The sequence below is a fragment of the Neoarius graeffei genome, chromosome 6 (genome assembly GCF_027579695.1).
Source record: "Neoarius graeffei isolate fNeoGra1 chromosome 6, fNeoGra1.pri, whole genome shotgun sequence".
Classification (NCBI taxonomy): Eukaryota; Metazoa; Chordata; class Actinopteri; order Siluriformes; family Ariidae; genus Neoarius; species Neoarius graeffei.
In genome coordinates this window covers 34,200,354-34,224,632 of record NC_083574.1, presented here as the reverse complement: position 1 = coordinate 34,224,632, position 24,279 = coordinate 34,200,354, and the positions used below count along the sequence as shown (strand labels likewise).

The following is a 24,279-nucleotide window of genomic DNA, read 5'->3' as shown; positions in this document are numbered from 1 at the left end:
TGGGTCGACCCTGCACCATGGTCATGTTTGGAAGCCCAAAAGTCATGCTTAAATGAGCTGCAAGCACTCAATATCCCCCCCATGAACACATCAATTTTAAAGGAAAATATCTTGAGCACAGTGGTGTAGTGGCTAGCACTGTCACCTCACAGCAAGAAGGTTTTGGGTTTGAGCCCAGTGGCCTTTCTGTGCGGAGTTTGCATGTTCTCCCCGTGTCTGCGTGGGTTTCCTCCGGGTGCTCCGATTTCCCCCACAGTCCAAAGACATGCAGGTTAGGTTAACTGGTGGCTCTAAAATGACCGTAGGTGTGAATGTGAGTGTGAATGGTTGTTTGTCTCTATGTATCAGCCCTACGATGACCTGGTGACTTGTCCAAGGTGTACCCCACCTCTCGCCCATATTCAGACTCTAGCTTGCCCGTGACCCTGTACAGGATAAGCGGTTACGGATAACAGATGGATGTTGAAAGTTTACCCTCATGGCTTAGCTCATTGCTAGTTAGACAGTCTGGCAACAATTTGTTGTTGAACTGCAGCCCCTCCACATTGGAAAGAAAATGATTTGGGGTGATATTCAGGGGGCTAGAACTGAACACTGGTATAAAATACTGAACATTTTCATGGTTTCATTTTGAAGTACTTGACATGTAGTTTATTTTTATCAAATAATCACAATTTGTTCAAAAATTCTTCAAGGTCAAAATATTTTAGAAATATACAGTACTGTGCAAAAGTCTTAGGCCCCCTATTTTTTTCCATACAAACTTTGTTATAGATTTCTATTTTGTGACTTCTACATTATCAAGTCAGTACGAAAACATGTTAGAGTTCCAAACGTTCTTTCATTTTCCAGCACAAAATTAAAGTTACAGAAAAATTTGTAAAGTGTGTATCTGAGCAGCATATTCCATAAGAGACCATTTTTCAGATTAAAAAAGAAAACATAATGAAGGCTGCTGGGTTTTGGTGCAAAATGAAGAAGCGAGTGTGACAGTCAAAGAGTCCAGAAGAACTGAGGCTGGTTCTGTAAGATGCTCAGTACAACCTACAGCTCATTTCCTTATAAAACTGCACTCATTGTACCTGAGACTACAATTTTTTTTAAAGCAAAGGATCGTCTCACACCAAATATCAACTTTGTTTTATTTATTATGGCTCACTGCTGTTTATAGTATTTTTTTTAAATGTTGAAACATTTCATTTAATTATTTTTAAGCCATTTTTGCTCTCCAGTATTTCTTTACATGTGCCTAAGACTTTTGTACAGTAAAGTGTGTGTGTGTGTGCGTATATATATATATATATATATATATATATATATATATATATATATATATATATATATATACACACACATATACAGGGGCATAGCACCAAATTCTGGGCCCTATGCACAATCAGTGGCCATGGACCCCCCCCAAAAAACCTCAGCAGTTAACAATGCTGAAAGTATCTAATGGCCCTTTTCCACTACCAACGCGGCTGAGTTGGACTGAGCTGTGCGGTGCTGAGTGGAGCTGAGTGGGGCTGTTGGGGTTGCATTTCGACTACAACCGCGCTGAACCGTGCTGGCTGGAAGTGGGTGGACACATTGGGTGGAGTTAGCGAAAGTGGGTGGAAGTCACGTGATGTCGTTAGGCGGCGCAAACAGTGACCTCAGTGATCTTTTAAGCGGTAGTCTCACGACCCGGATAGTAAACAATAAACATGGAGGACATGGAGTCGTTAGTGTTGCTGGTCTTGGTGCTGTGGCTTGTTGTTACCGACAACGCCAACAGATACTGGCAAGAGCGTATAGATGAGGCGAGGCGCATAATTTGTCGTAATTCTTCTTCTTCCCGGTTTACGGTGTTTACAGATGGTGGTTCCCAGTGTGCTCGCGGGGCGTGTGTGGGCATGTGAGGACACTCCTCCTCACCAATCAGTGCACAGGGGAGTGTCTCCTCATGCCCCTAGCCTCACTCAGCTCGGTTTGGTTTAGTTCAGCCCCACTGCAAAACCGTGCGAGTTTTGGGTGCTGAGTAGGGCTGAAGTGAGCTCAGTCGTGCTGCTCTGAGGTAGTCGAAACGTGAGCCGTGTTGGGCTGAAGTGAGCTGAAAAAGGGTAGTGGAAAAGGGCCATAACAAGGGCCTACCAGTCCAGTCAGTTATGTAGCCACACATTAATCTAACAACTCTTAAATGAATTAAAAAAAAACTAAATCACACAATACTTCACTGAATCTTTGTTTTATTTGCAGAATGATTAAAAGTTGTAACAGCAAATGCCACCAAAGGTCACCAAACATAATAGACCTGCATGAAAATTGAGCACCTTTGCATTGGGCTGAAGAGAACAGATTTTTATCAAGTAGCTTATTTATTACATAATAGAAAAATGCCATTTCCAGATTTTGTGTTGTGCAGTTTTTAGCACTGACAATCGCGGTGGTATTGAAGCATTTATAACCACGGGTGTTCATTTAATGTAAGCTATTGCTTTCACATTTGGACTCACCTTTCTTGGGGGAAAAAGTTTGTGAGCAGTTGCTTTCCCTCACTTCTTTTCTTGTCTCTTTCCCCTCTCTTTTCGTTTCTGAAAACCGGATTTTGTTTTCTTGTGCGTCATCTTCCATAGCACAGATAGCCTACAATGCGCAGTGCTGCTTCAGCAGAATGAACGCTACGTTAAATGCGCCTAGTTAAAAAGCCCGGTGAAAGCGGACTAAGCCAGTTCGTGCAAAGGGTGGGGGGACCTGTCCCCAGACACTATATGTAAGCTCGGACACACAATTCAATCCATTAATCAAACGATTTATTGACCCAAAACTTTACATTTACATTAGTTAGCAACATATATTGTGATCTTTAAATTGTATTGATATTTAAAGGAAAATAAAATTACAGACGCCTCAAGGGCCCTCCCCCCACTTGGGGCCCTGGTAACTCAGTCCCCCTTTTCCCCCCACTACGATGCCCCTGCATACATGTATATACCGTAAAATACCAAATAATAGCCCGGGCGATTATTTGTCTCAATCACGTAAGAGACCCGGCGCGTATTAGAGACTAGGCGGCTATTTGGAACAGGCGATTAATTCCTTCTTCACAAATACCTTCCCCAAAATCTACCTCAAAACGGGGAAAAAAATAATTCTCAGATAGGCCTACTTTTAACCAGTATAACTTACAGTTTGTTTAGAGTTAGATTACAGATAGCACGGTGCCGACTTCGGGGAATTTTGAAGACGCAGAATGCATCTTCGCATGGCACAGTCGGGGTGGATAAAGGATAAATCACACACCTTTTCCTGTTAATGACTAGTTAAGCGCATGCTTTACAAAATAATCAAGAAACCACACCATTGTCTGTGCGCAGCACTGTGATTTAATTACTCTGCAAAGTTATGGTCACTTGCTATCACCCTCACCCATGCAGCCTCCACCCTTTGCGCTTCGCGATGTCTGTCAATCTGAAATTGCATGGAGGGCGCGACGTTGAAGCAACATAATTAGGGTGCGAAGTGTCAAACCAAAGGGTTTTTTCTTATGCTGAAAAATAAGTGACCTGCAGTGGCTACATACTGTCATCTTGCATCACGTTTCTCTCCAAGACGTCTCCCTATTTGGCCGATATGAGCCTATTCCCCGAGTGAGTTGGTACGGTGGCTCGACCCCGTAGAAAACTTAAAGTTCGGATGAAAGTTAGTTGAATAGGTTACTGACTTGTAGGCCTACATGTTGCCTGCCTGACGCGTGCTTCTGCCCAACTTGCACGACAGATTACTTGTTGAAAAGGCCCCTTGGATTAGATTGGCCGCGAGCAGACTGAAATGCATGTTAGAACGCTCTCACCTTTTTTGTAAAGCGTCTTCCAGATCCGAATGGGTAAGGGCAAGTGAAATGGTATAAGGTCTTTAATAAAACTCAGTGTGTGCTTTGACGCATGCATTCGGCAATTTAGGTCGTTTAACAGAAGCAGCAGTCCAACCTTGGAAACCCGCAGTCCTCAATGTCACCACACACGCTGGCTTTCGTTGGGTATACCCAAAGGGGTGGCTAAGACATCTGTCAAAAGTTACGGAGTTGCATTCCTCAAGAAATATTACGGTAGACCAAGATTATAACATTGAAATGGCATGTTTATTATCACGTAACAAAATGTTGTAAACAGTATTATAGAAATAATTTCATTCATTCATATTGTTTCGGTAGAAAACTATGCAATGCAAAATCGTTTAAAAACCAGAAAAGTGCTGGGCCTCAAGATTCTAGATAGAACGTTCGGACGCTTTTTTTTTTTTTTTTTTTAGACCCCGGCGAGTATTCGGAACCGGCCTTTATTTGTCACAACACACGCATACACCCGGCCGTTAAAGGGAACTCGGCGGTTAATTGGAACTCGGCTATTATTTGGCATTTTACGGTACACACATATATGCGTGTGTGTGTGTATATATATATATATATATATATATATATATATATATATATATATATATATATATATATATATATATATATGTGTGTGTATATATATATGTGTGTGTGTGTATGTATGTGTGTGTATATATACACACATGCGTGTGTGTGTATGTGTGTGTGTGTATATATATATATATATATATATATATATATATACATACACATATACACACACACACACACACACATATATATATATATATATATATATATATATATTTTATATATATATATATATATGTGGGGCGGCACGGTGGTGTAGTGGTTAGCGCTGTCGCCTCACAGCAAGAAGGTCCGGGTTCGAGCCCCGTAGCCGGCTAGGGCCTTTCTGTGCGGAGTTTGCATGTTCTCCGCATGTCCGCATGGGTTTCCTCTGGGTGCTCCGGTTTCCCCCACAGTCCAAAGACATGCAGGTTAGGTTAACTGGTGACTCTAAATTGACCGTAGGTGTGAATGGTTGTCTGTGTCTATGTGTCAGCCCTGTGATGACCTGGCGACTTGTCCAGGGTGTACCCTGCCTTTCGCCCGTAGTCAGCTGGGATAGGCTCAGACAACCATTCACACCTACGGTCAATTTAGAGTCACCAGTTAACCTAACCTGCATGTCTTTGGACTGTGGGGGAAACCGGAGCACCCGGAGGAAACCCACGGGGAGAACATGCAAACTCCACACAGAAAGGCCCTCGCCGGCCACGGGGCTCGAACCCGGACCTTCTTGCTGTGAGGCGACAGCGCTAACCACTACACCACCATGCCGCCCCACATATATATATTATGTATGTATGTGTGTGTGTGTGTATGTATGTAAAGTATAATGTAGATATGCACTCACTGTTTGTGTTAGGATGCTGCTGAGGAACGGAAGAGGCTCATGCAGCAAGCAGACTTGTCCCGTCGGAAGAACCAAGCCCTTAGTGAGCTGGATGTGGAGACTCGGGATCGTGCTCAGTACTTACTGGAGAGAGCAAACATCCTGAGAACGGAGCAAGAAGATGAGGTCAAGAAGCTTAACGAGGTCTGAGTCATGTTTCTGCTTATTAGTTTTGTGTGTGTGTGTGTGTGTGTGTCTGGCAAGTGTTCACACGTGTTTCTTTATGTGTTAACATAACTCCATAGCTGATTCTGAGAGCGCAGTGCCACGCGGTGAGGGACGCTCAAATTCAGGAGAAGAAGCAGATTCTGTCTGAGTTGCAGGAGGAGGAGCGTAGGCTGGATGCCATGATGGAAGTGGAACGTCGGCGGGCCCTTGAGATTCAGGAACAGATCGACGAGCTCCGCAAAAATCAGAGGATTCAGTGAGGCCTTTTAATGTGTCGCTTCTCAAACTTCAAAATGCTTGTTTACAGTACTGAACATGTTAGTGATGCGCGTTTGTTACAGGGGGAAGATGTGCATCCTGAAACAGATTGAGGAGCGTCAGGAGGAACGCATGCTGCAGGATGAGCTGAAGGAACAGGAAGGGCAGAAGATGCTGGAGAACCTGGAGAAGTTACAAATGGAGGAGATGGAGGTATGGAATCAGAAGCCACTAAAACCCAAAACATTTCAAGGTTAATGTGATCTAGTGTTGAAAAACCCAACAGTCTGACCTTGGTGTATATATAATTTTTTTTCGGCCTCCGTCCATCTACGTAGACGATGGTGGGTTGAGCCATTCCTTTGTTATCCACAAAGATGGAGTGGCCTCTCCATGGCGCAACATGCCTGAGCAAGTTTATGAAGGTCCTGTGTTGCCCCAGCAACAGGGCCCACCTCTCGACCTCGCTAGCGTAATCCAGAGGAAAGCAAAGCAGCACGTCTGCTACCAGTTTGGTTGCAGGAGTTGCCGAGAAGACTGACGAGTAGACAAGTCTTGCCACCTGTGGGGCTCCACTCCGATTTTTCTGTCAGGGTTGTTTCCCTTAGCCTTCAGCTATCCCTAGCACTCACAAGGCAGTGAGACCCCATGGGGGTTTGGGTGGTGCAGGTGCTAATTAGCCAGCAGCAGCTCCCCTGGGAACCGCCCCACCATGGTTGAACTTGCCAGGAGCAGGGGGAACCTAGCAGGACTAGGCCTGATGGTTCACCACCATGGTCCCGATGGTATCACAACCCAGGGTCATTGCTGTAGCTGTTTTATATATATATATATATATATATATATATATATATATATATATACACACACACATTTTTTTCCTTTTTTCTATCCACATTCACTGGATATGAGCAATCGCATGCTCTGATTGGGTACTCTACTACTAGGATATCAGCTCATATACCCTGAGTAGAGAGAAACAAAATGGCGGAGCATGTTGCTGAAGCAACCGAGGACAAAATAAAAACTCTACTCGAAAACAAAACACCAAAAAATACAAAAAACTAACAAAATATTGAATGAAAGTATTTGATGGTAAAAATGTATCATTTTAAAAATTTTTCAAGAATTATCGCATTTTTCACAAATTGCTACTGTCATTTTGCCAGTTTGTTTACATCCTAAGTGGAAATGATTTTGTCGGATGTTTTGTAAAAAGTTTTTATTTATTAAATTTGCTAAAAATAAAAATGCTATATTTCTCAAAATCCAGTGAATGTGGATTGAATAAAACAGTTATTCCTCTCAATCTCCTTGTACATGGATTATGCTATCAGCTCATGTATAACTCAATTTGGTGGAATAACTGTTAAATATATAAGATTCTTGTTAAAGAGAGAGAGAAAAAAACCCACATGAACCATATCCTATCCAGGCTGTTAATAACTGAGTAATTAATATTAAGTATTGTAATTAAATATTAAGGCAACCCTCGAATGATAGAAACTCAAATTTACCACCTTGTTACCTTTTGAAATGTCTCTCTGGTTATAATTTTTGTTCTGTCCACCTAAGTGTCAGCTTATGTATGCAGCAATCACTAACATGGCATCTTTATTCTCATTAATGTGTGTTTGGCTGGTCGGGATGTGTGTATATGTGTGTATCTGTGGCTTTAGGCGATGGAAAAGAGGAAAGCAGAGCAAAAAAGGCTTCAGCTGGAAATTCTGAAAATCAATGAGCAAAATCTGCTTGCCAAGGAGTGCAGGAAAGAAGAGGAGAGGATGGCTGACCTTCATGCTCTGGAACATACACGCAAGAAACTGGTGAGCTAGCACTTTACGCATGGGTGTTTCTCTATTACTAATGATACAGAAGTTTGGATACCCGTAGGGAAAAAAATGAAGACGACAAAAAATGTAATGGAATTTAGTGTGCTAGATTTCACAAACGTTCAATTATCATTGTCATAAGTACATATGTTAATAGTGACAGAAAAAAATTATAACTAGAGAACCAAATACATATATTAATAGTGTAAAATCAAGATGATAGTTTAAAAACCTGTATCTCCCTTCCTAATTGTGAAATAAATATTCTGTAATAACTTGTACTGCCTCCAACGTCTTTCATATACTTAGCTTTTTAATGAAAATTACATTACATTACAGGCATTCAGCAGACGCTCTTATCCAGAGTGACATACAACATACCTAGAGCAGCCTGGGGAGCAGCTGGGAGTTAGGTGCCTTGCTCAACGGCACTTCAGCCATTCCTGCTGGTCCAGGGAATCGAACTAGTGCCCTTTTGGCCCCAAAGCTGCTTCTCTAAAAATAATTTACTCATTTTGTCTTTTGGTTATTTTGATTAGGGTGTTTTGGATTATTCTCCTGTTTCTTCAGGATACACCAACATTATTATTATTATTATTATTATTATTATTATTTATCCCCCACCCAAACGAAGTTTGACAGGGGATATAGAAACGGGTTCCATCCATCTGGCTGTCCGTCCATCCGGTCACGTTTTTGTTTCCGGGCCATATCTTTAAAACTACTAAAGATATCTTCGTGAAACGTTGTATACAGTACGTATCAAGCAACATGTGAACTGGTGCCTTTTGCTATTTTGGATTTTTGGAAAAAAAAGTATTTTTCAAATTTTTACATAAATAGATTTTGGACTTAGTTTCTCAGAGCAATGTTCGTTTCCGGAGCATATATCCAAAACTATTCATGATATGGATTTGAAACTTGGTATACATGTTAACAAGGTGATGTAGATGTGCCTTTTCATACTAAGAAATTTGAGAAATTTGAATTTTTCATGTTTCCATGGAAACAATTTCAGACTTAGCCTCTCAGGTTAGTCTTGGGTGGGTTTTGTTTCCGGAGCAGAACTTGAGAACTATGAGTGGTATGGTCTTGAAAGTTGGTATATGTGTTGATTAAGTAATGTATATGTGCCTTTTGATACTAACAAATGTGAGAAATTTAAATTTTGAGCTCACCTGGACCAAAGGTCCGGTGGGTTTATGCCATGGGCTGCTGAGGTCAGTGTAAAGAGGGTAGGGTTGGTTTCCTGCAGCAGAACTTGAAAAATGTGACAAATAACATCTTGAAACTTGGTATATAGTTGGTATATAGGGCGGGGGATATACAGTAGATGACTCTGTCTTCTTGTTTTAGATAATTTTGAATTCTGTATTTTTGTATGCAAACTTTTGCCCTCACCTGTACGATGTCTCTCTTTAAAAATAGCTTTAATTCAAATCATCAGTGCTCTGAGCTTTAGTGAAGTTATTTTATAACCCACACTCTGATAACACCACACACCACCATGTTTTTCAGATATGGGGCAAAGTATTCTGAAAATAAGTCAAATCTGTTGTGGTGTAAGGAGATTGTAAATGATCAGAGTCCGATTCAGGTATGTGGTCAGACAGAAATCTGAAATTGAAGGTGTGTTTCTTTGTTGCAGGAGCGAGATGCGGAGTATGAGGCTGAACAGAGACGAATAAAGAAAGAGAAGGAGAAAGAAGTGGCACGACTGAGAGCACTACAGGAAAGAGAACGAGACTATAAAGCTGAACAGGTAAAAGAGCATTCATGATGTGTTTCGTGCATGTGTGTGCATTTGAATTTGAACAAAAAGCTGAATAATGACCAGTACTATTGACTGAAAATTACAAACATTCATTACTTAACCCTTAATCTACATACCTTATTAGTGATCTTATTTCCCCCTGCCATGGTTTTTTTTTTTATTTTTTTCAATTAGGCCTCCACTCCTGTAATATTTACTGATCAGATCAGTTTCCTGAACAGTTCACAATTACTGCAAATAAAATTTTATTTTAAAAACAATAATTCACCATTTCTGTTATATGTCATTTACAAACAGTAAACTGCATTGTGCTGTATTATGTAACTCACTATATGTATGATACAGTCAAGTGTCAGACTTGCTCATTCATCTCATTATCTCTAGCCGCTTTATCCTGTTCTACAGGGTCGCAGGCAAGCTGGAGCCTATCCCAGCTGACTACGGGCGAAAGGCGGGGTACACCCTGGACAAGTCGCCAGGTCATCACAGGGCTGACACATAGACACAGAAAACCATTCACGCTCACTGTCAGACTTGCTGTTTATTATTTTATTTTCACTAAAATATTGACACAGTTTTACACCGTCATTGCCGTCATGTCAGTTTATCAATCAATACATAACCCAAGGTATGTACAAACATATTTGGCAAAACACTATTGCATCTTAAATGAAAACATTTTGATGACAATTTTATATTATTTATTAGTATAAATATGCAGGTGCTGATAGTTAAATATAGTGGTGCTTGAAAGTTAGTGAACCCTTTAGAATTTTCTATATTTCTGCATAAATATGACCTAAAACATCATCAGATTTTCACACAAGTCCTAAAAGTAGTTTAAGAGAACCCAGTTAAACAAATGAGGCAAAAATATGATACTTGGTCATTTATTTATTGAGGAAAATGATCCAATATTACATATCTGTGAGTGGCAAAAGTATGTGAACCTCTAGGATTAGCAGTTAATTTGAAGGTGAAATTAGAGTCAGGTGTTTTCAATCAGTGGGATGACAATCAGGTGTGAGTGGGCACCCTGTTTTATTTAAAGAACAGGGATCTATCAAAGTCTGATCTTCACAACACATATTTGTGGAAGTGTATCATGGCACGAACAAAGGAGATTTCTGAGGACCTCAGAAAAAGCATTGTTGATGCTCATCAGGCTGGAAAAGGTTACAAAACCATCTCTAAAGAGTTTGGACTCCACCAACCCACAGTCAGACAGATTGTGTACAAATGGAGGAAATTCAAGACCATTGTTACCCTCCTCAGGAGTGGCCAACCAACAAAGATCACTCCAAGAGCAAGGCATGTAATAGTCAGCAAGGTCACAGAAGACCCCAGGGTAACTTCTAAGCAACTGAAGGTTTCTCTCACATTGGCTAATGTTAATGTTCATGAGTCCACCATCAGGAGAACACTGAACAACAATGGTGTGCATGACAGGGTTGCAAGGAGAAAGCCACTGCTCTCCAAAAAGAACATTGCTGCTCATCTGCAGTTTGCTAAAGATCATATGAATAAGCCAGAAGGATATTGGAAAAATGTTTTGTGCATGGATGAGACCAAAATAGAACTTTTTGGTTTAAATGAGAAGCGTTATGTTTGGAGAAAGGAAAACACTGCATTCCAGCATAAGAACCTTATCCCATCTGTGAAACATGGTGGTGGTAGTAGCATGGTTTGGGCCTGTTTTGCTGCATCTGGGCCAGGACGACTTGCCATCATTGATGGAACAATGAATTCTGAATTATTCCAGCGAATTCTAAAGGAAATGTCAGGACATCTATCCATGAACTGAATCTCAAGAGAAGGTGGGTCATGCAGCAAGTCAACAACCCTAAGCACACAAATCATTCTACCAAAGAATGGTTAAACAAGAATAAAGTTAATGTTTTGGAATGGCCAAGTCAAAGTCCTGACCTTAATCCAATCGAAATGTTGTGGAAGGACCTGAAGCGAGCAGTTCATGTGAGGAAACCCACCAACATACCAGAGTTGAAGCTGTTCTGCACGGAGGAATGGGCTAAAATTCCTCCAAGCCAGTGTGCAAGACTGATCAACAGTTACCAGAAATGTTTAGTTGCAGTTATTGCTGTACAAGGGAGTCACACCAGATACTGAAAACAAAGGTTTACATACTTTTGCCACTCACAGATATGTAATATTGGATCATTTTCTTCAATAAATAAATGACCAAGTATAATATTTTTGTCTCATTTGTTTCACTGGGTTCTTTTTATCTACTTTTAGGACTTGTGTGAAAATCTGATGATGTTTTAGGTCATATTTATGCAGAAATATAGAAAATTCTAAAGGGTTCACAAACTTTCAAGCACCACTGTACCTTTTGTAAATAAAACAATAGGGTAGTTCAATCAGTGGCTATATGCGTTTGCTATCAAAAGGAGCCCTGCTTCACACACACACAACACACAATAAATAAAAACTAAAAAAGAAACTAGTTATGATCAATATCCACAATATGTACATATTCAATATATACAAACAAATACAAAAAACCAGGGCTTTGAACCAGAATTTTTTTCCTATTGGTTCGTTCCGAACAGAAACAGAATTTTAACGTTTACGGTTTTGGGTTCCATCATTAAATAGATGTTCCCGAACCGGTTAGAACAAAAAAATTTCGTTCCCGGAACGGTTAATTACGTTCCCTGTCAGTTGTTTAACAAATAGCTATAAAATTATGTCTCTGTCTCATCCAGCTTAAGCCAAATGTAGGCTAATTCTATTAAAACCTTTATTAAATAAGACAAGAAATAATTCAAAACAATTATTATTTCAAATGTTGGCAATTTGGATTCTCAGTATGTCTTCCCATCTACACAAACAGAAAAAGTGCCAAAAATGAAAGATAATTCGTTTAGTGTGTTACCAAAGGCTAATCAGGCCCTATAGAGGGCTACCGCATGACGTCACCGCGCCGCGAGATTTTGTTAGGCGCCATATTGGAAGACCAAGTACACATCTATGCAAGTACATACATACATAAAACAACCTACACCTGAAATGTAGCCAGGGCCGGTTCTGCCCTAATCTGGACCCGGGTGCAACATCGCGCAACCCCCCCCCCCCCCCCCCCCCCAAAAAAAAAAAAAACAGTCTAAATCAGGACAACCATCACATAACTATAACTATAAACATTTTATATCAACTATTTTAACTAAATGGGCTATAATAAATAAGCCTGCAGGCAGCCACAGCGGGCTGCCTCAGAAAAGTAACCATTCAATGACACAACTGAAAGCCTGCAGCCACGGCGGGCTGCCTTAAAAAGTAACCATTTGTCCTACCTTAAAACTCGTTTTGCATTTTCTGCCTCCTTTTTTGTATTTTCGACCCTCCGTTTATTTTCTTTCCTTTTCTGAAAACTCAATTTGTGTCCAGACATTTTGTTCTGCTAACAACGAACTAACTCGTCAGGTCTCGTCTCTCGAGCCCGCGATGATTCCCGTGGGAAGGGCAACAACTGATACATTTTTACAAACAGCCAATAGGGAGGTTGCAACGTTCAGGCTCTTCTTTGCTCAGACACTCAGTAATGCACTTACTCACTTATTATCACATGGAGACGTGATAGTAGTCCACCTTCCCGCTCTCTCCATTCAGTCAGCGAACGTCACACAGGAAGTGAACCCCAGCGGGTCATAGAAACTTGCGCAGGAGAAGAATGATTTTTTTATTTGTAGGCTACGGAAACTTTGAGGAACGAAATAAAAACCGGTATTAACCGGTTACCATTATTTTTAATAAGTGTTTCTGTTCCGGAACATAAAAAATAATAAAGTTTCTGGTTTCGTTTCTGTTCCATGTGAAATAGAAAAAGTTCCCGGTTTTCGTTTCCGTTCCTTGAACCGGTTCAAAGCCCTGCAAAAAACTACACATCAAATGCATTAGTGTATAAAATACAAAATATAAACCGTAAAGTACAAACCATAAACTTTATCTATTTAAAAAAAAATACATCCATGATGATAAAAGGATTTCTTGGCCAGCCCTGTTCTTGTTTGTTAAATGTAACATATTGCTTTGTCTAGTAATTCTGCTGTGTATAGCATTACTGAATGTAAAATCATTTTTGAAAAATTTGCGGGCACCTCCCATTATAGAAACTCGTGTGTGCTGACTGGTTGAGAAATTCAGATTACTTATCGATAATCACCTTGAGCGACTTGGCAAAATGGCGGACAATAACTTCGTCACTGTAAGTGAGGAAGAATTACAAATTATGAAAGAACATGCTGTTCCTAAAAGCACTAAAGATGCTACAAAGTTTGGTCTAAAACTATTCGAAGGTAAGGTGGAATTGTGATTTATTTTATCGATTTCAAAACAGTATTTTATGTGAGTAGGCATAGATAAGAGACACAAGTCTGCACGCATTACATAACCTCGACTTCATCTCGTTTATTATTCCTCGAAGGCCTACTTTGCCTTCAGTGAATAATTGTTAATTGCATACAAATTAAGGCTAGTGTTAACTGTTTCATATTTACCGCCTTCAACTAATATAGGATAGAGTGCAACGGTAAAACAGGATGTGAATGTGCTTCATCCACTCATGTTCTCCTGATTTATTTATTTTTTTTGCTGTCCACTCCCAGGATGCGCTCAGGGCTCGTAGGAACCAGGAGGCTGCTGAAAGGGAATGGAGAAGGAAAGAAAAAGAGCAGACAAAGAAAAAGCTGGAGGAGGAGGAGAGATTGAAGGCTGCTCGTCTTGACCAAATCACCCATAAAGAGCGGATGCTGGCTATTGAAGCTGGACGAGAGAGGGCTGAGTTTGAGAGGGTTCTGAGGTGAACTGAAACTACACACCTCTTTGATATCACTTCTTTATTACATCATGCATGAATTTGAAATGAACTGATCACTTCAGCAAATTATTCTCACACACGTCACATAAACAAAACTGCCTTAAAATTAAGCTCACTGCTTGGATTGATGATTGTATTATTGTTTTATCTCAGTATTACTTTTCACCAATTAAGAGATTGTTTTTTGGGGGGCGGCAGACTAATCACAGCTATGAAGTCTGTATAGCCTGTTAATTTCAGTCATTGAGGATACAGTGAAATTTAGGATTGCAGATAATATTAAGGTGATATTGATGCAAACATACTAGTAAATGAACAACAGGATGGTTTAAAAAAGAGAAAATTCAGCCAAGTCAGAGTTCAGATCTCAGATGTGACGGAATGACGGAAGGAGAGCTATTCAAGCAAGCATTCCCAGAATACAGTATCTGTCCAAGGGGTCATTTATTTTTTCAGCCTTGACTGTGATCAGGTAATCAGTGTGTCACTTTAGTATTATTATACTTATAACTACTTGCTATGCTGTCTATCTTTTGGGACACCACAGTCTGATTAGTTGATAATAGTTCTTATCAGGTAATATCCTCACTGTGTATAAATAGTGGAGTAATTTAAAGTGTCTCTACAGTAAGTCTCAATTTGCCACTTCAGGGTCCAGCAGGAGCTCATCGAACGGGAGAAGGAGAAGGAAAAACAGCATCAGAAGCGGGCCCTGCGCCATGCTGAGGGGATCCGACAGCAGGTTCGGGAGCGGGAGGCTCAGGCCATCACCCAGAGGCGAGAGCGGTTCCTTGAAGGAGAAAAGCTGGATGAAGAAGCACGTCTCCATCGAGCATATCTGGACAAGATTAAACAGAAGAAGCTGAAGGAGTTGAAGTGAGTCTCAAAAGCAGAGTAATTACATGTCGGTGCCAGCAACTTCACAAAATTCACTTGGACCTGAATATCTCTGATTATTCGATCCACATTCACTGGATATGAGCAGTCGCGTGCTCTGATTGGCTACTCTACTACTAGGCTATCAGCTCGTATTGCTGGGTTTCACATGATGTCACATCCGCTTCATTAGTTATTCAAAACTTTAGCTGGTGGTCTACCAAAGCTCAGTTGACAAAGCGTTTGTATGGAGAAGGTGCATTGCTCGCATGAAAAATGCCTTACGCTTGCGTTGTTTTAGGTTGTTCAAATCGATCAAACCGTGAAACTGATAAAAGTTTTTTAGGGTTCCCCATGAACTAATAAAAAAGGGTGAACGAACACAGGATTTCCCAAAAAGACATCGAGAAAGGTGGCTTTTGAACCTCTCAGTGAAATTGAAGGGAGCCGAGTCGAAGCATGTTCGAGTTTGCAGTGATTACTTGGTGAAAGATTTGTATCTCCCTCTCAGCTATGTCCTTAGTGTTTTCCAAGTGCTTTTCTTGCCATGTGTCGTGATTTTACAGTACTTTTTTTAGTCACAAAGCACCAAAGTCCCCAGCTGTTCTTTGCTTACTCCTCACAAAGTCCATATGCATGAAGGTCGCGACAAAATTCTTCCCCAGCCATACAGTTACAATGCGCCGTGATCACTTCTCCGTCTTGTTTAACAAAGATCCAGGTCTTTAAAGGGGTTTCTGATGATCTTTGTGAATGATTTACCTGAGAGATGAGCGCCAACACAAGTGAGAATCGAGCAAACTGTTTGTTTACACTTCAACTTGCAGCACTTCGTTGTAAAGACGCGAATGAAAAGCTTTAAAAAAAAACACTTACACGGGCAAAAACAATACAGGATTCATTCAGCAGCAACTTGATACCGAGGTCCTTTACCCAGCCACATACAAAAAAAGTCATAAGCCTCCATACTCTTCCATGCTTTCATCTGTTTTGCAGTGTAGAAGGACATCTGCAACACCAGATAGTTTGAGATGTCGGGGAACTCGACTGAAGGGTAATTTTCGAGATTGTATGACAAATCGTTCTTTCCCAGACTGCAGGGGTCGATTCCATTGCACATAGCAATCTTCTGAATATATCTAAAGCCAGAAGTGGCTTCTAGATTACGAGCGTACTCTGATAAGTTATTGTTAGTTGTTTGCACGATGGCAGCCATTTAGACCACCAGCTATTTCACTTCTGGTAAAACCACTAAGAAAAGTCATGTGACTGAAACCCAGCAATACCATGAGTGGAGAAAAACAAAATGGTGGAGCGCATCAAGTCAGATATATCACTTTATCAAGTACTTAAAAGAAACGGAACTAACTAAAAGTATATAGTGTCTCGTCCCCCCCCCCCCCCCCCCCAAAAAAAAAAAAAAAATGTTCCACTCTCCAGCCCCGTCGGTGGCGGTAATGCACCTTTAAATTGGTTTGCCAACCAACAAAAAAAAGAAAAAAAGACCCTAAAGAAGATCATCATGGCGGAGTGTGTTGCTGACCCAACCGAGGACTAAATAAACTCTACTCGAAAACAAAACCCTAAAAAATACAAAAAAAAGCACCAAAATATGGAATGAAAGTATTTAATCATATGAATATATCTTTTTTTTTTTAGAGAATTATAGCATTTTTCACAAATTGCTCCTGTCATTTCACTGGTTTGTTTACATCTCTCATCTCATCTCATTATCTCTAGCCGCTTTATCCTGTTCTACAGGGTTGCAGGCAAGCTGGAGCCTATCCCAGCTGACTACGGGTGAAACGGGTACACCCTGGACAAGTCGCCAGGTCATCACAGGGCTGACACATAGACACAGACAACCATTCACACTCACATTCACACCTACGGTCAATTTAGAGTCACCAGTTAACCTAACCTGCATGTCTTTGGACTGTGGGGGAAACCAGAGCACCCAGAGGAAACCCACGCGGACACGGGGAGAACATGCAAACTCCGCACAGAAAGGCCCTCGCCGGCCACGGGGCTCGAACCTGGACCTTCTTGCTGTGAGGCGACAGCGCTAACCACTACACCAACGTGCCGCCCTGTTTGTTTACATTCTAAGTGAAATGATTTTATTGGATGTTTTGTATAAAGTTTTTATTTATTGAATTTTCAAAAAACAGAAATGCTCTGTTTCTCAAAATCCAGTGAATGTGGATAGAATAACACAGTTATTCCACTCAATCTCATCATACATGGCTTATAGCTAACTTGGTGCTACGTGCCTCGTCGGCTGTCAGCTCATGTACAACTTGATTTCATGGAATAACTGTTAAGTATATGCAGATAATTTTGTTATATTAAAAAATGCCATCAGAAGTAACCTATTTGTTTCAGTTGTATATAATAATGTTGGATCATAGCAAGTCATGGTCTTGTGCCTTTTTCTTGTTGGCATATCTTTACTTACTTGTATCTGGCTCACTTTACTGACTCACAGTATGATTCAAGCCTAATGATAATGCTACAGTTTCATTATGATGAAGCTAGCAAAAGCACAATGTGCATTGAAAAAAAGATAGATAGATAGATAGATAGATAGATAGATAGATAGATAGATAGATAGATAGATAGATAGATAGATTCCTTTGTCATTGCACAGAGTAAAATGAAATCGGGTAGCAATCCTCCTCATGGTGCCTTCACACTTCATACATTACAAAAACAGCAATTAAAAATAGAAGTGTTCAGTTCTCAAATAGATCTGGAGTAGAAGCTATTCTTAAGTCTGTTTGTCCATGATATGATAGACCTAAAGTGTCTACCCGAGGACAGCAGGTCAAACAGGTGATGTCCAGTATATGATGGGTCTTCAGTATGTTGGCTGCTCTACTGAGACAGCAAGGGCTGAAAAAATCCTCCAAAGAGGGCAGTGAGCAGCTGATGATCTTCTGGGCAGTATCGATGACCCTCTGAAGGGCTTTCCTGTCCGTTGCTGAGCAGCTGGCCTATCACACAAAGATACAGTACATCAGCACACTCTCCATGGAGCAGTGGTAATAGGATGCCATCAATTTCTCTTGCAAGTTGTCTTTCCTGAGGATCCTTCATGCCTTCTTGAGTATTGTAGTGGTGTTGATAGTCCAGGAGAGAGCTCCAGTGGTGTGTGTACCCAGGAACCCTTACCACACAGTCCCCATTGATGTGTACTGGATCGGTTGTCTGCACTATTCTTCTGAAAGTCTATTACGAGTCCTTTTGTGTTTGAGGAGTTCAGGATTGAGACTGTTCTCTGAACACCACACTACCAGTCTTTGGACTTCATCTCTGTAAACTGTCTAACCTCCTCCTGAGATAAGTTCATCTGCTGGACTTAATGATAGTGGCATGGGTGAGGGCACAGAGAAGGGGGCTCAGCACACAGCCCTATGGGGCACCGGTGCTGAGTGTAAGGATGGATGAGAGATGAGGGCCCAAACAATCTGGGGCGGTTAGTCAGAAAGTGCTTGATCCAGTGGCAGAAGGATTGGGGAAGTCTGAAGTCGATGAGTTGAGTGACCAGTCTACTTGGAATGACGGTGTTGAAGGCAGAGCTAAAGTCTACGAAAAGCATCCTCACATAGATGTAGAAGCATCCCCTGGTGTAGATGCAGAAATATTTCAACTGGAAGCAGTGCTCGAAGCCACAATGCAAAACAAACTACAGATGGTTAATGAGTTTTAGCGTATGCATCTGCTCCCACAGCTGGGAAAAAAATGTCTTTTGTAAAATATAGGATGGAATGTACAGGACTGCTGGAATGCTTGGTCTCATGACCTGTTTGAGCTTTCCCATGAAAAGTAACTGGAAAGAAAAAAAAAGATGTTTTGTACTGTCTAATGATAAAATATAAAATAAAATTTAAACCAGAGCATCAGCGACGTAGTATCTCACACGGCCATACCAATCACAAAACCAGGGAGTAACTATTGTACAGACTGATTAGATCCATCCATCCATCCATTATCTGTAGCCGCTTATCCTGTTCTACAGGGTCACAGGCAAGCTGGAGCCTATCCCAGCTGACTATGGGCGAGAGGCGGGGTATACCCTGGACAAGTCGCCAGGTTATGACTGATTAGATCTTCCAAATACGAGGATGTGATTCTTCCGGATTTTTCCGGAATTCCGGATTTTCAGGCATAAAAATGCGACCCTCGTGAATCATGCAAATTCGTTTTTTTTGGGGGGGGTAGGACCACATTACCACATTATCCATAGGCAACTCCAATGAGCCACGCATGCGCATAATAACCTACCCTAGGTTAAGCGGTACCAATAATAATAAAAAAAGCGAGAGTAACCTTTATGTGACCCGAGTCTTGAAGACTTGAACAAAGTTAGCTAGCTAGCTGGCGTCGTTAGCATTACGGTTAGCTTGGCCAGGAAGCACCGGACAACTGGCTGGAGATGGAGCGGGGTTTTTGTAAGCGTCGTTATCATCACCTACTATAGGAATGCTGCCCACGGGAGGCCACTCAAGTTTTAGATGAGGGTAGAGCCTGAGGGTTTGCTAAAGCAGTGTGAGGGAAGAGTGAAGGTGCGATGCTGGGGCAAAAGGAGGCGGCGCGGGGCGCTGAGGGTCGCCGGACGGAGTTCCGCGCTCGGCCGCTTCCAGCCCTCAGGACACTTGGGGGCTGCGTGCTGCTCCTGCTGCTCCAGGCGGCCCTGTGCCTCGCCAGACCCAGCGGGATAATCAGCACCAACAGCCATAACAACCACCCGAGTGTCAATGTTTACATGAGTGAAGATGAGGTGAAGAAACTTCTGGGTGAGTGTCTGAGTGTGTGTGTGTGTGTGGGGGGGGTTCCTCTCTCAGTCCATGTTGGCTGTGTGTGTGTGTGTGTGTGTGCTAAAGCAGCCTGGATGTAGAAACACATTACACTGTTAGCTTGCAAACTAATTTAATACTTTACATAAGTACACACGAGTGAAGTTAGGAATTAATCAGTTTGTTAATTCATCAACAGTTTTGTTTTCCAGGTAGTAGTTTTAAAGTGTGTCCCTCCCAGTTTGAATTCACTGGAAATTGTAGTCAGCCAGCCAGCCAGCCAGCCAGCCCTATTACGCATGCGTATGAACAGGCCAAATCCCAAACGGCTCCTGGTTGGAGACGGAGTGCACTACTGTAGAAGCCTTTTTATACTTTCTATAGGGCGGTTTTGGAGAGAGCTGGGAGGCATTTGGGATTCAGCCGCAGCTAGCTGCTCTTTTGTTAATAATAATAATAATAATAATAATAATAATAATAATTAACTGAATCCCAAATGCCCCCCAGCTCTCTCCAAAACCGCCCTATAGAAAGTATAAAAAGGCTTCTACAGTAGTGCACTCCGTCTCCAACCAGGAGCCGTTTGGGATTTGGCCTGTTCATAATCATGATGATAATTATATGATAATAATAATAATAATAATTATTATTATTATTATTAGACTGCACAGTGGTGTAGTGGTTAGCACTGTTGCCTCACAGCAAGAAGGTCCTGGGTTCGAGCCGCGTGGCCGGCAAGGACCTTTCTGTGTGGAGTTAAACTGCTCACCTTGAATTCCATTTGGCCATTAACGGGGTGCTGAGTCATTATAACATCTCATGGGTAAAGTTCTCTGAAACTGTCTGTTTATACCACACTGCTACCGTGTTGCATTATGGGTCTATATATTTTCCTGCTTTTTTGTCCTTGGCCAATCACATCCCTGAAATAAAACAATCAAAATCCATTAAAAACTTGGAAAGGAGTAGCAATTTTCCTGAAAGTTTTTTAATTGGCATAATTAGCAACTTGCTAATGAGAAATCACAAAACCAAATATTAATTTTTGTACACACTGATTAGATCTTCCAAACAAAACAACCAGAATCAAAATCTTGTGAAAACTCAGGAAGAAGTCCCAATTGTCCTGAAAGTTCGTTAATCAGTCTACTTAGCAACCTGTTAATGAGAAATCACAAAAACAAGGAGTAACTATTGTGCATGCAATATCGATGTTGTAATATTCACAGTCTGTTCCTAGTGTCTGTCTCTTCGTGGCTGATGTCAGACCTCGCACATTCCATGTAGCAAAAGCAAATTCTGTGGGAGGCGACGGTACCCGAGGATGCCGGACACAGCTTCTTGGATGAAGAAAGGTAGACATAGTCCTCTTTATGCGGTTGTCAGCTCGCAGTCCTTGACGACGTTAGCTTCCCGACTGCGTTGGTACTAACAGGGGGGGGACCTCGTGAAGGTGTCGTCTTCCTTCCCTAGGAAAAATCCTAGAAGTGTTATACCAGGCTGGGTCCAGCGACGATGAAGTGCGACTGGTAAGGCTACTGCTGTCAGGTACCAAGCTGAAGGTACGCGTCAGATCAACACACTCGGCAGACTTTGAAATAACCATTGGTTCTCCACAAGGAGACAGCCTGTCCCCAGTGTTGTTCACCTGCTACCTTGCAGCTGCACTAGAAACTGTATGGAGATCTTCCACAAGACCTAATCCACCCTTCTCTAAACTGGGCATGCCTCTAGAAATGGAGTATGCAGATGATGTGGATTTCCTAGACGAAGAAAAAGATCCACTAGAAAGACTTCTACCTGTTGCTGCCAAAAACCTAAAGGACTCAAACCTATTCATGAACGAAGGTAAAACAGAGTCTACCTGGCTGATACATCAGAGAAGGATGAGAACGACAAATCACTATGAGGAGAAGAGGAATGGAGGAAAAGTAAAATCCTGGGTTCCCTCCTCTGTAGCTCTGCTGATGTAGAGGCACATTGCATCATGGGTAACATTGCATTTCGATCATTCTGGAAGATTTGGATCCGAAGATCTAGGATTCCTTTGGCAAAGAAGCTACAACTATACAATGCTTGTTGTGTCTCCATCATGCTATATAACTGCAACAGCTGGGCAACACCAAAGGCAGTTATAGAGAAGCTTGACATCTGCCACCGTAAACACCTGCGTGCTATCACAGGTCATCAGTGGCCTAAGAGTATGGTAACAAACGACACCTTATACAGAATCTGCAACACAACACCTCTCTCCGTAAAAGTCGATCAACTCAGGTGGTCTATGTTTGGACACATCCGTAGAATGCCACAAGACACACCTGTGCAAAAAGCTTTGCACAGTATTAGGCTCCAGCAGATACAAGGCCCGTAAAGGAAGGCATTGTGTAAATCTACTCAGCACGCTGAAGGCAGGCCTCAAGCACAGAGGACGAGGTCCTCCTACAACAGAAAAGAAACTCTGAGAGCTAAGGGAGCTTGCAGGATGCGAGACGCAGTGGAAGAAGATGAAGAAAGACTGAATGCAGCTGTAGGACGCTTCCATGACACTAGATGCAGAAAACCAGTGAATGATGATGATGATGAACTATTGTGCAGACTGATTAGATCTTCCAAACAAAACAATCAGAATCCATTGAAAACTCAGGGAGGAGTAACAATTTTTGTGAATTATGGATGGACGGACTGACGCCACGTGATGGCAATAGCTCATCAGCTTATGGCTCTGTGAGCTAAAAAACAATGGTTATAGACTTCTCCCAGATTAACTGTTTTCCTACTGATTAGAATGTAATGCACACACGTCATCTTGCTGGGGAATTTTCACATAGCTTATATCATTTGATTTATATTTAACTAATATATATAAAATATAACTTTTTTTACTCTGTTCCAGGATGGCTGGTCTTCCAGAGAAATACTGCCGTGAGGTGGAGCGGAAGATTCATACCTTACCCCCTCTGGTGCGTTGAAGAATGGACTACGGATTTTTTTTTTAATTAATAAACAGCAAAGTAATACAATGAGAACACAAAATACAACGCCAGGAGGTTCTATACAGCCAGAAATCACAGAAATACATTAGGAAAGAAATATGTTAGAGTACACATAGTACACATAAATCCAAGGTTTTGAGAGCTTTGGGTTTTTTAGAGAAAAAAAAATTATGTATTGCTTGGTTTCTCTTTCAAACACAATAAAAAAGGGATTAAGATAAGAAAATTTTGACTTGTGAATATGTGCTTTCGTGAGTATTAAGTTGATAACATAGAATTGGTTGTATTTGGATGCAGAGTACGAGAAAAAGCCAAACAGTACTGGTACATCATTAAAAGAAAGAGATGAGAGAGAAAGAATTCAGTGAGAATATGTTGGGAAATGGATGCACAAAGATCTTGCCAAAAAATACAAGAGTGAGGACATGACCAAAATAAGTCATGAAGGTCCTCTGGAGCCAGTTGATAAAAAGATCAGTCCACAACAATGTCCTTTTTGTATCTCATCTCATCTCATTATCTCTAGCAGCTTTATCCTGTTCTACAGGGTCGCAAGCAAGCTGGAGCCTATCCCAGCTGACTACGGGCTGTGGGGGAAACCGGAGCACCCGGAGGAAACCCATGCGGACACGGGGAGAACATGCAAACTCCGCACAGAAAGGCCCTTGCCGGCCATGGGGCTCAAACCCGGACCTTCTTGCTGTGAGACGACAGCGCTAACCACTACACCACCGTGCCGCCTCCTTTTTGTATCTTTGCAGAAAGATCTTGGTAGGGTAAAAGCGATGAATCATTTTAAAAGGCACTTCTTTACCTGGTGGCACGGTGGTGTAGTGGTTAGCGCTGTCGCCTCACAGCAAGAAGGTCCGGGTTTGAGCCCCATGGCCGGCGAGGGCCTTTCTGTGCGGAGTTTGCATGTTCTCCCCGTGTCCGCATGGGTTTCCTCCGGGTGCTCCGGTTTCCCCCACAGTCCAAAGACATGCAGGTTAGGTTAACTGGTGACTCTAAATTGACCGTAGGTGTGAATGGTTGTCTGTGTCTATGTGTCAGCCCTGTGATGACCTGGCGACTTGTCCAGGGTGTACCCCACCTTTCGCCCGTAGTCAGCTGGGATAGGCTCCAGCTTGCCTGCGACCCTGTAGAACAGGATAAAGCGTCTAGAGATAATGAGATGAGACTTCTTTACCTTTTGTTAGTAAGAAAATATTTAGAGAGTAAGCACCATATTTTCTTCCATTCCATGCCTGAGATAAGATTATTCCAATAAGAAACAGCACTCGGAATGGAGACATTATCTCTTTGAAACAGAGCACGTATATCACGGTTGTTATTCTTCTTATTAGAAGAAAAACAGATCTGGCCAATCTCAGTAACAGTAGGATTTAAAGGTAATAAGGCTCAAATAA

General features: G+C 41.6%; 1 protein-coding gene across 1 annotated transcript in view; it reads left to right on the top strand.

The window, feature by feature from the left end:
* LOC132887414 (cilia- and flagella-associated protein 45-like) overlaps window positions 1–22,849 on the top strand; it is a 31,315-nt gene extending 8,466 nt beyond the window's left edge. Inside the window, exons 5-12 of the mRNA XM_060922888.1 lie at window positions 5,307–5,477; window positions 5,579–5,757; window positions 5,843–5,972; window positions 7,439–7,585; window positions 9,240–9,353; window positions 13,994–14,187; window positions 14,857–15,081; window positions 22,774–22,849. Coding sequence (XP_060778871.1) covers window positions 5,307–5,477; window positions 5,579–5,757; window positions 5,843–5,972; window positions 7,439–7,585; window positions 9,240–9,353; window positions 13,994–14,187; window positions 14,857–15,081; window positions 22,774–22,849 — 1,236 coding nt within the window. The remainder of the gene's footprint in view (window positions 1–5,306; window positions 5,478–5,578; window positions 5,758–5,842; window positions 5,973–7,438; window positions 7,586–9,239; window positions 9,354–13,993; window positions 14,188–14,856; window positions 15,082–22,773) is intronic.
* The last annotated feature ends 1,430 nt before the right edge of the window (window positions 22,850–24,279 follow it).